The 16,117-nt window shown below is 44.0% G+C and overlaps 1 protein-coding gene across 2 annotated transcripts in view; it reads right to left on the bottom strand.

Moving 5' to 3' along the window:
- The window catches only part of LOC134212310 (uncharacterized), a 71,595-nt gene that overhangs the window by 29,813 nt on the left and 25,665 nt on the right, over positions 1-16,117 (bottom strand). For both annotated transcript variants that reach the window (XM_062690042.1, XM_062690043.1), the window contains exons 7-9: positions 15,961-16,095; positions 13,523-15,902; positions 13,134-13,465 (exon numbers count right to left, since the gene is read on the bottom strand). In XM_062690042.1, coding sequence (XP_062546026.1) covers positions 13,134-13,465; positions 13,523-15,902; positions 15,961-16,095 — 2,847 coding nt within the window. The remainder of the gene's footprint in view (positions 1-13,133; positions 13,466-13,522; positions 15,903-15,960; positions 16,096-16,117) is intronic.

Genomic DNA, 16,117 nt, shown 5'->3' with positions numbered 1-16,117 from the left:
TATTGCGACATATCAAACTACATGATTTTGCAAAACAAGTACACTGGAGTACATTTCGGCGATTTTAGATCGAATTGACCAGCAGGGGGCAGCAGGGACAGCAGGGACAGCATGGACCATGTCCAAGTGCTTGACGACCCCTCCCCAGCTGTCTGTGAGTCAGGGAGAACTGCCTAGGGCGTGGTGGGATTTAGCAGTGGGCTCTGCTAAAATCCCTCCCAAAAAACCACAAGTGCCCGTAATCAGACTCTATCAAAGCGACTGTGTGCCGCTTCAAAAGCACAAGCCCAGGGAGTGCCAATTGACATGGGGAGTGTCCCTACTTCGGTAGGGTAGCGCGTGAGCTGCTTCGGCAGGGAGTGAGTGATCTGTTTGTGCTGAGGCAGGAGTGTCATAGCGCGTCGCCGCTATTGTCACCTCGAAGCGCAGCAGAAGTCTGAGTATGGACTGCACATGCTGAGGTAGGAGTGTCGTAGCGTAGTATCGTTGATTTGTCCCTACATACCGCTATCGACACCTCGAAGCATGGCAGTGGAGTGTTAGAGTGAGCACCCGAATAAGGGTCACATGGAGCGAATGGTCTTTGGAGAAGCTGCTTCGGCGGCAGGGTAGCAGTGGGTTGTACCCACACACCTATAGTTGTGCCCATGTGGTGCATGGGGAGTGTCCCTGCTTCGGCAGGGTATCGTGTGGTCTGCTTCGGCAGTGGTGTGATTGATCTGCTCGTGCTGAGGCAGGAGTGTCGTAGCGTAATATCTGTAGGCCCAGGCAGTTACCGCTATTGACACCTCGAGGCATGGCAGCGGAGCGCCCGGGAGAGCATCCAAGTAAGACTCAAATGGTGTGAATGGTGTGCGAGCACCCAAGTCAGTCTCGCATGGGACGGGTGCCTGTGTGAGCGATAATGAGCGAGTACGTTTAGTACTGCCATCTCCCAGAAGTAGTACTGGGAGGTAGTTCCTGGGGGAAACGATGATGGAGCCCAAGGGAGATTAGTCGGTATTACCGGTATGGTCGAGTCCGACACTCCAGTACACTTCCGTGTGGTAGTTTGGCAACTACAATGCACGTGTACTGGGTTAGTGTGTAAATGCATTCTCCCTTGTAAAAAAAAAAAAAGATCGAATTGACCACTATCCGGGTACTTCCAGGGCCTGGTTCCCTTGGGGAAGTGGCCAATTTTCATTCGCTCTTGGAACTCATCTTGCGACATATCAAACTTCATGATTTTGCAAAACAAGTACACTGGAGTACATTTCTGTGATTTTCGATCGAATTGGCCACCCTCCGGGTACTTCCAGCGCCTGGTTCCCTTGGGAAGTGGCCAATTTTCGTTCAATCTTGGAACCCATCTTGCGATATGTCAAACTTCATGATTTTGCAAAACAAGTACACTGGAGTTCATTTCGGTGATTTTCGATCGATTTGCCCCCCCTCCGGTACTTCCAGGAACGCCTGTGCGCTGATTGAAATTTTACCGGCAATGGCGTGATAGATCATTTTCAGGCAGCGGCGGCGGCGTCACGCCGTTGGTGATCAGCGGTGGCGTGGAGGAATTCCCGGAGGAACTTCCGGAGGAATTCCTCGAGGAACTTCCCAAAGAATTCCTGGAGGCACTTCCGGAGGAATTCCTAGAGGAACTTCCGGAGGAATTCCTGGAGGAACTTCCAGAGGAATTCCTAGAGGAACTTCCAGAGGATCTTCCGGAGCAATTCCTGGAGGAACTTCCGGAAGAATTCCTAGAGGAACTTCCGGAGGAATTCCTAGAGGAACTTCCGGAGGAATTCCTAGAGGAACTTCCGGAGGAATTCCTAGAGGAACTTCCGGAGGAATTCCTAGAGGAACTTTCGGAGGAATTCCTAGAGGAACTTCCGGAGGAATTCCTAGAGGAACTTCCGGAGGAATTCCTAGAGAAACTTCCGGAGGAATTCCTGGAGGAACTTCCGGAGGAATTCCTGGAGGAACTTCCGGAGGAATTCCTGGAGGAACTTCCGGAGGAATTCCTGGAGGAACTTCCGGAGGAATTCCTGGAGGAACTTCCGGAGGAATTCCTGGAGGAACTTCCGGAGGAATTCCTAGAGGAACTTCCGGAGGAATTCCTAGAGGAACTTCCGGAGGAATTCCTAGAGGAACTTCCGGAGGAATTCCTAGAGGAACTTCCGGAGGAATTCCTAGAGGAACTTCCGGAGGAATTCCTAGAGGAACTTCCGGAGGAATTCCTGGAGGAACTTCCGAAAGAATTCCTGGAGGCACTTCCGGAGGAATTCCTAGAGGAACTTCCGGAGGAATTCCTGGAGGAACTTCCAGAGGATCTTCTGGAGCAATTCCTGGAGGAACTTCCGGAAGAATTCCTAGAGGAACTTCCGGAGGAATTCCTAGAGGAACTTCCGGAGGAATTCCTAGAGGAACTTCCGGAGGAATTCCTAGAGGAACTTCCGGAGGAATTCCTGGAGGAACTTCGAAAGGAATTCCTGGAGGAACTTCCGGAGGAATTCCTAGAGGAACTTCCGGAGGAATTCCTGGAGGAACTTCCAGAGGAACTTCCAGAGGATCTTCTGGAGCAATTCCTGGAGGAACTTCCGGAAGTATTCCTAGAGGAACTTCCGGAAGAATTCCTAGAGGAACTTCCGGAGGAATTCCTAGAGGAACTTCCGGAGGAATTCCTAGAGGAACTTCCGGAGGAACTCCAGTGCATTTGTTTTTCGAAGATTGAATGAAAATTGGCCACTTCCCCAAGGGAACCAGGCCCTGGAAGTACCCGGAGGGTGACCAATAGAGTTCCATCCCGGGACATCCCGGGACAAAAAATCCCGGGATTTAGGAAAATTCGGGATTTCCCGATTCCCGGGATATTATTTTTGAAATCCCGGAAATACCCGGGACAAAAAATATTGTTTCATTTCCGGTTCGCAAACAGTGTAATTTTTCTTACAAAAGTTATTTGTTTTGAACGCGAAACCCAATTTAGGTGATAAACTCGTATCATATTTATATACCTCCCATCTGATATGACTTTTTTTCCAAGTTCGTTTATTTGGTAGGCTCAGGTATGTATACGGAGCCAAGGTTCTTTGTGATGCACAATCGATATCATCTTATTATTAAATTAGTAAGAAAGGAACAGACATGAAAATATCGGAGATAGTTAATAGAACACCTTCACAAAAAATATTAGATTCCCCTATACCACTCAATGGAGGGCCACTGACTGATACTTTTTCCAGCAGCTACAGCTCTCTTTTAATTAAACGACAAGTATCTACAGTACAAGATCAGCTAGATCTATTTGGCGCCTGCTTCCTACCCATCTCCCATCTACAGCGAAATTGTGTACAACAGCCGATTTTCGCCTTGTTAATCTCCTCGCGTCGCCCAACATTGATTCAGTCTTCCTGAGCTTCTTGCCTCCAGAACAATTCTTGATCCACTTCATGTCCTTCCAATCGACGTTCGTACAACAAACTTTCCAGCACAGGCGCAGTACAAGTGATCCGACCCCGATGCTCTGCCTAATTTGTTTGGTTCTTGCTACTAACCAGCTCTTGACCAATGGATCCCTGCTGCGACTGCGATTACGTTTCTGTAGATAATCCATCGACACTATGTTTAAGATCCGAAATCCTCCTGGACCATAATCTGTTCCAGGGTTGTCAATCGATAAATTATCGTCGTTAATTTAACGCCAACTTCGATAACGATAACGGTTGTACGATTATGTTTCGTTGACGATAAAGTGAGCGTTGATTTAACGTTATCGTTATCGAGTACTTGTTGTTTTATCGATAATTATCGAGTTAACTGTAACGTACACTACAACTAAAAGTACAAATATTCTCAATTTGTTATTACAAAACCTATTTTGCATTACCTTCAAATATTCAAAATCGCGTTTAAATTGTGGATTTAATTGGAATTCGAGAAGATCACCGAATTTACCAATCATTAAATTTCTTACAGAGTCTTAGTTTTCCATAGTAAATAATCTGAGAATATTTTTAATGTCTTAACTGTTTAATTTAGTATGATTAACAAAACTTCTATTTTGAAGATGCAAAACACCCAGTTAAACGATTATTTTATGACCAACAGTGAGGACAAAATTCCTCAGCCTAATCGAATCATACTGAATTACTCGGTGCAGGTACTCTACGCCTAGAATGCAGTAATGCAGATCGCTGCATCAAAGGTTGTTTTAGAGCTTGGATCCCAACATGTTGCCGAGGAATTCCGACTCCAGCTGCTTATCCTTTATTATCCGATAATAAGGATTTACAAAGAAAAAGTCATCATGCGTCGGCGGTAGAAGCGTACATATAATGATGTAAATCTGTCTGGGTAGTTTTTATCAGAATTCATATGCGGCATTGTCAAATATCACTAAACAACCAACAGAGCACCTCACTTTTCTTGATTCCGTAGAGTGTCAGGCATTAATTCTAGAGTGTATCGCTTCGATCAAAATCAACTCTAGTCAACAGGCTGCACTCAATTTGTCAAATTCTCGGCAATTCTCTCTCTTTTTCGAAAGAATCGATTCAAATTAGAATTGAATTGAGTTCTAATTTGAACTGTGTATTATCTGGCCTTTCTAAAATATGAACTTTACACCTGAATTTTAAATAAAGTTGTTTTTTAATCAAAAAATAAGTTTTCTAAGGAACCATCGAAAAATCCCGGGATCCCGGGATTTCCCGGGATATACGAACAATTTCATCCCGAATCCCGGGACAACGAAAATGGCCGGGAAATGGAAACTCTAGACCAATTCGATCGAAAATCGCCGAAATGTACTCCAGTCTACTTGTTTTGCAAAATCATGAAGTTTGATATGTCGCAAGATGGGTTCCAAGAGCGAATGAAAATTGGCCACTTCCCCAAGGGAACCAGGGCCTGGAAGTACCCGGAGGGTGGCCAATTCGATCGAAAATCGCCGAAATGTACTCCAGTGTACTTGTTTTGCAAAATCATGCAGTTTGACATGTCGCACGATGGATGTCGAAGCCGATCTGCCAGTGACCATTTTTTCCGGGAGGGAGGTAACCCCAGTACTCCCCGGAATATATCCGGAACCATGGCCATTGGACAATAATTGACCTCGCTTCCTAAAACTATAGGAATTTTGTGATCGATTCCAGAAGATTGCTTGAAAAGCCGTTAGAAATTGGCTGAGCTGCGTGGTTTTGTATTTTGAGTTTTGTCGTAAAATGGGGGTTGGGGACGTACGTGTTAAAACAGTTCATCGTAGTTATCAAGTGTACGTGGAAGACGTCCAGAATGATCTGAAAACGAATCCTAAGGCTTTTTGGAAAGAACAGTAAGCGAAAATCAAAAGGTATTCCAGAAAACGTGAAGTATGGTACAAGGTTTTCAGATAGCGAAGCATCCGCGGCTGATCTTTTTGCAGATTACTTCAAAAGTACATACAGCAATTCAAATATCTACGATATTGCTCGACCAAGCAGAAGTAACATTGATTCTTTCGACATATCCGCACACTCTATTGTCGTTGGAATACAAAACCTTGATTGTAACTAATCGATCGGACCGGAAAAAATCTCCAATACTTTGCTGAAGTCGCTAAAAGATGTTCTGATCAATACCTTAGACATGCTGTTTAATTCTTCGCTTTCCAATGGGTACTACCCTGCTCTGTAGAAGATTTCATCTGTCACTCGAATCCATAAAAAAGGGTCAAAGTCTAATGTTGAAAACTACCGCGCCAATCCAATCCGCTATACCAAGGCTTTTTGAATCTCTGGTTTATAACGCCCTATACCAAACTGTTTGAACAATCATATCAACTACCCAACATGGTGTTTTCCCGACAGGAAAGTCCGTCATAACGAACCTCTGTGAATTCTGCTCCATCGTACCTAACTGATTACATTTCGCAAGGATTCCAAGTTGATTGCATTTATACTGACACGAGTAAAGCGTTTGACATGGTCGACATTGAAAGCATTCTGAGAGCTGTATCTGATTTCGGCACAGGAGGCTCGGTTTTCGAATGGCTGAAAACGTATCTGGAATTAAGAATTCAATACGTAAAAGTGAACGGCAACGAGTCGTCGACATTCAATGTCAACTCTGGTGTCCCACAGGGAAGTCATCTAGGGCCACTTCTGTTTGTCATGGTGATGAACGACTTGCCAAACTATGTGACACATTCTTTCGTCTTGATCTAAGCCAAGGATGTCAAAATATTATTGTGTACAACATTCTGTACTTCTAAAGCACGGTCTCCAAAATTTTGGAAGATTTTGCAGAAATAATAGCCTCATTGTCAACGCTACCAAAAATTATGTGATGACGTTCACAAGGAAAAACAGTCGCCAATTTTCGGGTACCAGTATTAATCAGCAGGAAGCTCTGCCAAGAGTGGAAATCGTCCGTGATCTTGGTGTGACTCATAACCGTGCTCTTCTGTTCAACGAGCATATTAACCAGAGTGTATAGGAAGCTCTGCACCTGTTTGCTTTATTGAGAAGGTTTGGGTTCTGGACGATCCGCATACAATACTGGCTGTGTACGTTGGACTCGTGAGATCGAAACTGGAATATGCCAGTGTTGTCTGGAGACCACAATACGCTGGCCAAATTCAGTGACTGGAAGGTGTCCAAATAAAAGTTTGTAAGCTTCGATTTTCGGATTTTTTTTCGTGGACAAGAGAAGAAATGCCATGCTATCAAGACCTCTGTGGCTTGGTCAACCTGGATACGATATTTACCATCTGGCTGTAACCATAGCAGAGTGCAAAATAATCGAAATTTTTTAGTGAAATCCATTTTTCTTCATTTGTCAGTTCACTTCCGACACATTCATAGTCGGCTCTGGACAGTCAATATTCAGTTGAATATTAGTCATTGAATATTTATGCACATTTTACAAATTGATAAATTATCTGAACACGTTTCAAATGAGTAAAGTGATTTATCACACAGGACTTAATCCGATTTTCATCCGTGAGGTACTTTCAGCGGTAAACATCAACATAAACAATGATAATCATGATTTTTCTGCACATAGTAAACACATTCAGTGTCGAATGAATGAGTTCGTGGAGTAGTCGTCTGACTATGTCATTCTATGTTTTGAATATTCATGCGATGTTTGTCAAAATTCGGACCGAAGTTGCTTCATGAAGATGAATATTGTAGGCTCTGAACCATAGTCTTGTCTGTCAGCAAATTCCCCTCTCGGTCATTGCACATGGCGGGCTCTGGCACAGTCTTATGCCGCGCGCCATTGACAGTTGCGTAAAACCTCCGCATATCGTTTCTATCCATGTTCTTCTGCGCTTCAGCTATCACACTCTCTTCGTGTTGCCTTTTTTTCTGCGGTGGATTCGTTTCTCTTCTGCCCTTGCTACACTGTACCGTTCTCTGTTGGAACGGGTACGAGTCACTAGCATTTGACTCCTAGAAACATTTTGCTCGTCCGTCACTCGCTGTGCGTGCCTCCTCATCAAACCAACCATTTCGTTGGCGCCGCTGTGCAGTGCCCAACACTTCGTGGATATGTTCCCAAAATCAGTTGACGTCGCCAGATCCGGTGGCATCTCCTATCCGCTCGTCCAGCTTCTGGTGGTACTGTTTAGCAACTCTTTCAACTGACAAGCGTTGGATATTGAAACGCATCGTTCTTTTGTTTCGTGAATTCGTGACGCTGAATTTTTGCAACTACAAGGTAGTGATCCTCTGAAGGACCTTACATCTATAACATCCGAGAAATGTTGTCCGTCGACCAGCACGTGGTCTACCTGTGGTGAGCAAGTGTCTCCACTCGGATGTTGCCAGGTGTGTATTTTCGGATATTCTTACGTGCGAAGTAGGTACTGCTTATTGCCATCCCTCTAGCAGCAGCAAAAGTTACAAGTCGCAGACCATTATCGTTGGAATGGAGGCTTTCCGTACCGCATTTGCATCCCCGATGACAATCTTTACATCGTGTGTTTGGCACTCTCCGTAGGCCTTATCAAGGCTCTCATAGAACTCATCCTTCACGTCATCAGCTTTATCGTTCGTTGGGGCATAGGTGCTGATCAGGCTATAGTTGATCCAGTATCCGGTCTAAAAGGCCAACGGAACAAATCAGTCTTCCGACACCTCAATCCTCTCAGAATCTTATGAGTAATCTCTAAAACGCCATAGTTTCTTGGTAGGGTAAAACTGGCCGTTCAATGCCCATGGAACAGGTTCCAGAAACCTGTAATTTCCGGTACAAAAGGTCAACATCAATCTACAAAACAAATTAGGCTTCCGACACTTCAATCCTCTCAGAATTTCATGAGTAATCTAGAAAATGCCTTAGTTTCTTGGTAGAGTAAAACTATAATGGGATGGCCACAGAACAGGTTCCGGAAACCCGGAATTTCCGGTACAAAAGGTCTACATAGAACCACAAAAGGTCAGTCTTCCGACACTTCCTCCGGTATTAAAGGCTAACGTAGAACTACAAAATAAATAAGACTTCTAGCACCTCAAATTTCTCAAAATCTCATGAGTAATTTAGAAAACGCTATTTTTTATAGACCGTTTTGTACCGGAAATTCTGGGTTTCCAGAACCTGTTCCATGGGCATCGAACGGCCAGTTTTACCCTACCAAGAAACTATGGCGTTTAACAGATTACTCATAAGATTCTGAGAGGATTGAGGTGTCGGAAAACTGATTTGTTCCGTTGGCTTTTAGGCCGGACTATAGCCTGATCAGCAACTACACCCCAGAATGGCCAGTTTAACCCTACCAAGAAACTATGGCGTTTTCTAGATGAGATTATGACAGGATTCAAGTGTCGGAAGTTTAATTTGTTTTGTAGTTTAATGTTGGCATTTTGTACTGGAATTCCGGGTTTCCGGAACCTTTTCCGTGGCCTTCTTATGGCCAATTTTACCCTAAAAAGAAACTAAGGCGTTTTTCAGATTCCTTATAAGATTTTGAGAAGTTTGAGGTATCGGAAGCCTAATTTGTTTCTGAAAGCTGTTCCGTGGCCATCGCAGATTAACCCTAACAAGAAACTATAGCGTTTTCTTAGTTATTCACAGTGCCAAATCTCACTCACCGAAGCATCATGCGCGAGCTGACTCGCTTGCGATTGTGCAATTATACACGTTAGCTTCGTTCACGAGAGTACACGACAATGACAAGCAGCTTGAAGGCATTGGCTAGCGTGAGCATTGAACACACTAAAGGAGACGCGTGGCTTTTCATGCGGTGCCTCGTTCGATTGCTTATGGGAAAAGACTTGGCACAAGAGCGCTATGAAAGGTTGATTTTGTCCACATAGCAAGGTGCACAGGAGTGCTTCGCTTGAGCTAAGTTGGGCTCATTGCATTGAGGGAGGTAGTTATTCATAGCAGGGACGTAGCCACGGAGGTGGTTTTGGACAATATCCGCCCCCCCCCACCAGCGCCAAAAATTTTAGAAGAATTTTTTTTTCGAAAAAAAAAAATGTTCAGAAAAACCCCCCTCCAGACCAATTTTCTGGCCATAAATTACTTCTACTAGCACACCTAAAAACGAGCTGAAAACAGTAAAGCTGCTGGGAAGGTCGAGATCCCGGTCGAGCTTCTCGAACACGGAAGTAAGCAGCTGCATCGATCAATCCACCACATTATCCAGAAAATATGAGAGGATGAAGAACTGCCTGCCGGCTGGTTGGACGGTCTCATATGTCCAATCTACAAGAAAGGGCACAGACTAGAGTGTGCCAATTACAGAGGGATCACCCTTCTGAACTCGGCGTACAAAATCCTGTCGCGTATCCTGTTTAACAGACTTGAGGAGTCCTTGACCGCTTGAGGAGTCCTTCGTTTTCGTGAGAGCCGATCAACGACCGATCAGATGTTTGCCTGCGGATGATCCTTGATAAATTCAGGGAGTACAACTTGCAGACTCACCATCTGTTTATTTATTTCAAAGCAGCGTACGATTCAGTTAAAAGAAATGAGCTGTGGCAGATAATGTCCGAACATGGTTTTCCGGCGAAACTGATTAGTGTGGAAACTGATTAGTGGAGGCTTTTGTTCTACTGAAGAGAGAGACGGCGAGGATAGGCTTAACCATTAACTCTACCAATCCAAAGTACATGATGGCAGGTAGAGATAGAGGAAGACCTAGTGGTGTTGGTGCTGCGGTAGTGCTTGATGGGGATGTATTTGAAGTTGTTGAAGAATTTGTTTACCTTGGAACGCTTGTGACATGTGACAATGACGTTTCCCGTGAAGTAAAAAGGCGTATTGCTGCTGCGAATAGGGCCTTTTACGGATTACGTAACCAGCTTAGGTCCCGCAACATGCGGATGGAAACGAAATTTACTCTATACAAAACTCTGATTCTACCAGTGGCCCTTTATGGACATGAAGCATGGACGTTAAAAGAGGCGGGCCGGAGAGCTTTTGGGGTTTTCGAGTGAAAAGCTCTACGTGCATACTTGGAGGGAAACTAGAAAATGGTGTGTGGCGCAGACGCATGAATCAAGTATACAAAGAAGAAATCGTATAAAATGCGGCAGACTTCAGTGGGCTGGTCACTCAGTGCGAATGTCAGAAGAAAGAATAGCGAAAGCAATATGCAACAGAGAACCAGATAGGGGCCGGCGACTCCGTGGAAGGCCACGAACACGCTGGCAGCACGCGGTGGAATCGGACCTGGGGACCCTGATCGTTCGGGGAAACTGGAAGAACATCGCCCAAAACCGACGATTATGGAGCTCTACAATAGGCCAGGCATAGGTGTATCGACGCTGTAGCCAACCAGGTATCCAGGTAGGTAGGTATCACGGAATAAGATCTACCAAACGTAGCCCTAGCTTAATCCATTTTTTAAACTAGGGCAATAAGTTGTGGTAGTTAAGGCTAATGCTACCGATTTTACAAAAAGCTGAGCTGTGACGCTGTTGACTGCTGTATAACTACTCCGCCAAGTTTCGGTTTTGGATACGTTTTTGTAATGTTTTAAGTCCCGTTTACGTCTAACGTTATCGTTTAATGATTGATCGTGTCCCAGAAAACCAAAAGGAACAGAAGTTGCAAGTTTTTAATGCACTAAATCAACGTTAAAACTAACGAAAGTTGAAAGTTAAACAAAGCAAAACTTGTTTACTGTACGCTGTGGTGCGCAGGCAATAACAAAGCATACCACTCGCTGGTTTACCCAGTTCATCTGTGATCGTTATTCGCTATTTATGGCTTAAACAATATGAATACTGGATGCACGAAGTGAAGTTTCTTGAGCTTGGAGCGGAGGTGCAGAAGGAGCCTGAGAATGCCACCTGCCAAAGAAGTGGGCGGAAGCAGGGAGCGAAGCTTCAACGAAACAGGATGGAGCAGATTATTTTCCAGAGATGAGGCAGAGCCGCGTTCTGCTCACTTCTGCGGATCATGAAGGACTCCAAATGTGGCATTCGGACCTTCAAGAAGCGTACGAGGTGTTACAAGAAGGATTTTATATGCGTCAGCCCCCGGGTCATTCGGTATTGGGCAAAGAAGATCAAAGAAGAAGTGTGCAAACTGAACCGGAGTTCTTAAGGAATTAAACAGGCCACTAGGTTCTAGAATTCGACAGTGAAGGAATAGTTGATTGGTTTTGAGTTTCGTAAGTCGGAAGTAGACACCTGTCTAGTGTTTATTTATCAGACGATACAAAAGCGGCAAGTGGATTTTATTTGTTGATTTAATTCGACAGCAGATTGCACGGTAGGAACGATAACTGCAACAGCATTTTGAAATTTCATCACTCGGCGAGGTGAACCTGTTTCTTTGCATCTTGGTAACAATGGGGTGTATTCCCTGAACCAAAGTACCCGCTAGATTCGGATATTTCAGACTGGATGGTTGGGAGGCAATATCCAATAACGTAATCTCGTCGGTGAGCTACTGTACATAGCTACAAGAATACAGACAGAGCAGTAGCGATCTCAATCTTCAGCAAAAAGACCAGCCAGCGGGACTGGCTTGAGTTAAAATATGTGGTGCGCTGACTTGTGGCCACATAGAACTAATTGCACATAGGGGCCATCCACAAAGTACGTCATGCCCCTAGGGGGGAGGGGTGGGTTATGAGCAGCGTGACGACTCTTACAAAATTTTTAGAGATTTAATACAAAAAGTGTGACGATGGGGGGAGGGGGGTTGGAAAATCGCCAGTTTTTGCGTGACGTACTTAATGGATCTTCCCATAGAGCTAAGATTAAGCAGTGACCATACACAGATATAAATATTTTGTGATTTTAAATGTATTTTCATGCACATATTTGGAGCATGCAAATAAACGTAACATTCAATCGATCTCACTATTCTTTTCAATCAAAATAAATTTAAACAGTGCTTGATCGTAAAATTCAATCAAATTTAATTGAATATCGAATGTTAATTCGTTTGATGGGATTAGCTGCAATTTTACACGTCGTTGAATTTTCAAAATTATTTGCTGTGTACGAGAAACCTTTCGTTCGGATATAGCTGTGCCAGCTATGAAGTCATAGTATGTCGCGTTCTCCAACACGGCACATGAAGCGGGTAGTTGAGACACAAACTACAGTCACCCACAGTTGTCACTACACTGATCTTCTTCTTCTTCTTCTTCTTCTTCTTATTGGCATTACATCCCCCTCTGGGACATTGCCACCTCGCTGCTTAGTGTTCATTCAGAACTTCCACAGTTATTAACCTCGAGGTTTCTAAGCCAAGTTACCATTTTGCATTCGTATATCATGAGGCTAACACGATGATACTTTTATGCCCAGGGATGTGGAGATAATTTCCAAACCGAAAACTGCCTAGACTGGCACCGGAGATCGAACCCAGCTACCATCAGCATGGTCTTGCTTTATAGCCGCACATCTTACCGCAAGGCTAAGAAGGACACACTGATACACTGTACCAAATGAACTCAGTCATCAGGGAGATGCCGGAAGAGTTATCATTCTTTTGAACTGTCATTCACAAGTTGTTCATTAGAAAGAATTTCAATCTGTTTGTCTGATCTTCATAGACTCTGTTATAGAATCGAGAGTCCTTTCTCGCGAATTTTCGGATATACGCGATTTTGATTTACGCGGTACGTTTCACTCGCGTAAAAACTGACTTCAGCATATAGCGTAATCCAATGAATGAAAACCGCTCAGAAAACTTACTTGATCATGGCCTTCCAATCCGTCTTCGATCGTGGCCTGGTCAGCTCCACCGATGCAGTGGTTCTCCCAACATCTGCCACATGGAACCGGGCAAATATCAACCGGAGCGTTGTGGTATAGTTGGGATCTTTCAAATCTGCTGCATTGTTGTAGTCTACTTTGCACTCGATGTGACCCATCGCCGACAGGAACTTCATCGCCGCAGCAAAATCAAAATGCGGATAAGCTGTGGAGCGAAGGTCAAAGGATCCATGGTACTCGGTGCGACCTCGGTTGCTTCTATTGGAAAACACTCCTCCCAGGGTCAGGCGTTCTGATTTGCTGTTGATGAACTAAAAATAAAAATTTGACGTAGTGCAACACAAGTCATAAGCATTCAAATCTCTTACCCTGTAGTCCATGGAAAGTTTACTCGTTATCGATGCCTGTGTCTGTTGAACATAGCCAATCACCTTCGCTTGTACTCGTTTGGTTTCGAACTGCAAAGTGTAGTCCCATTGTTTGATACCTTTCTTGTCGGTCATTTTGATTTGGCCGGCCATCCCTGCGATACGTTCGTTGTTCACTGATAGGAATAACGATGGACTGTATATCATTCCATACTTGATTTCAGTTTTGTTGTATCCCATCTCAAGAGCCAAATACTTTCGTTCATTCACGTTCAAAGACATATCCAACCGTCTCTGGTCTTTATTATCTTTATAAATTCCGACGGCCGAATGAGCGATATCTCCGTTTCGAAAACCCATGGAAACACTGTAGCCTTCTCCGTCGGCAGTTATATTTGCAATGAAGATTCGAGGAATTTGCGAATTAGGCGTTTCAAAAATGACTGATCCCATCGAAATATTTTCATGGGTTTCCCAGTTGTATTGGAATAGGAAAATCTTAGCCGTCGGATCTGCTTTTTGGAGGCTGAGGTCTAAGCTAACAGGTCCACTGAAGATCAAACTAGGAACGTGACTATTGTTGCTCATGTCCGGTAAACTGTAATCAGCACACAGCTTCAAACCTATGGCCCGATCGACGACTGGCCAAGTGCACGTGGAGTTCGTATAGCGGCTATCAATACCTTTCTGTGGAATCTCCTTGTGATCATCGAACACAAGCATTTCCGATCTAGCACTGAATATTTCGTTGCGATCTTGAGGAAGGCTAAACTGAAGCGAGGCAAGACGGTTTCCACGAACCTTAAGTTTGGTTTCTAACGAAGAACTGGAGTACAAATTGCTTTTCACTTTGATTCCTGTCGACGTGTGAATGAAGTCTGTTTTCATGGTTGCTGTAATATCCACAGATACACCGGGTTTCATCTTTCCTTCAACATCAATTACTCTCGATGAGGTCCACACATCGGAAGCTCTAAATGATCCAGACATGCGAAGATCTACAGAAGCAGCTCCTATAATACTTAAAGCCAGGGGAAACCCAGTACTCAATGGAACATCGTACGATGTATCCAAGAATACACCCGATTTTGTGAAGGATACTTCTTTTCCTGATAGAATGCTTTTCAAGAAATTGATCGGATTTATTTGTTCTGCTGCTTTGAGCGTTTCGGTAAAACCTTCTATTGTGTAGTATTTCAGATCATTGCCAAAAATTTTCAAACCTATCGAAGCATGAGGATCTTTGAAGTCTGATTTCATTTTGTACCCCATATTGTCGATTTGATCGTGGACGTCTTTGGTGATAACCGCTGGAGTACGTGCTTGCCGTTTAGGACGTGTGCTTTGTTCGTCTTCTTCGAACAAGTAGCTGTCTTCATCAGCTGAATCTCGTCGAAGCCGGAGCTGACTAATAGGATCATAGCCAGATTGTTCCTCTTCTTCGGAATCGGAATTGAAGAATGAAGTCACAGCAGAGGTATATTCTTTCACTTTTTTCGTGTTCAGTGGTCCAGTTGGTCCAAATATGGATTCTACCAGATATTCGAACCCTTCTGCACGAGCGTTTAACTCCAAAAAGTTAACTGATTCTCCAAATAAATCGGCGGTCAAATTGAGCGAAGCTGTTCTTGGCAAATACGAGTCTGTGCTGAAAACCAAATTCGCGTCAGCTGTCGTTCCGAAATTATACTCATCGAAGAACATTGTATGTTCATAGTTCCGTGAAAACTTTCGAATATCCAAACGGAATTTCTTGCCAAGATCGTTGTCAGCCAACAAACCTTGTGCTTCAACCCGAACTGGTGAAGCACTGCTAGCTATGTTTGTCAAATGTGACCAAACATAGGCTCCAACCTGGTTCACTTCTTCCGTTTTCAGAATGTGTTTGATTAACTTCACAGAGAGATAGTCAGGGCACCTCATAGCTTGTTGATAGGCAGCAATACGAATCTCTACGTTCCCTTCGAAATTCGCATACATCTTGAGGAAGTAATCCCTCATTCTTACACAATCATGTCTGCGGAAAGCATACACTGCCTGAAGACGAATTTCCATAGGCAAATTATCGTTTGTGATCATCTCTCGAAGTTCGTGGGAAAATTCTGTGTTGATGACCCCAATGTTTCCCAAACCTTTCAACAGCACGATGACGTTTTCGCGATCCTTCCGAGTCATCACTGAGGAGTCTTGGAGTTTTTCTTGCAAGTTGCTCTCCAGATACTGAACAATTGATTGAATGCCGTCGCTTGCCTCACAATCAGGGTTAACTTTGCAGAACGTATAACCGACGGATGTTGCTGCCAGAATGTAATTCTTCTCTCCTATCACTTTACCATGCTCCATCAGCTCCAGCATGGCTTCAAGAACGTCTTCATTTGGTCTGAAATGGTGAAAAACATTTGTGATATCGATTTCAAATAGGATCATGTTGCACATGCCTTGTGAGATAAGCAAAAGACTCCATCCACTTTTTGGAAAGATCAGCTGGAATTTGATCCTTAACTATTTGGTCCTTCATTAGTGTTACAGAAGCCGGACTTCCAATGTACGGCAGACTCTCCAAAACATGATTCCTTAGAACACGAATAGATACTT

Source organism: Armigeres subalbatus, chromosome 2, assembly GCF_024139115.2.
Source record: "Armigeres subalbatus isolate Guangzhou_Male chromosome 2, GZ_Asu_2, whole genome shotgun sequence".
Classification (NCBI taxonomy): Eukaryota; Metazoa; Arthropoda; class Insecta; order Diptera; family Culicidae; genus Armigeres; species Armigeres subalbatus.
Note: the sequence above shows the minus strand (reverse complement) of the source record. Positions and strands in the feature narration are given on the sequence as shown.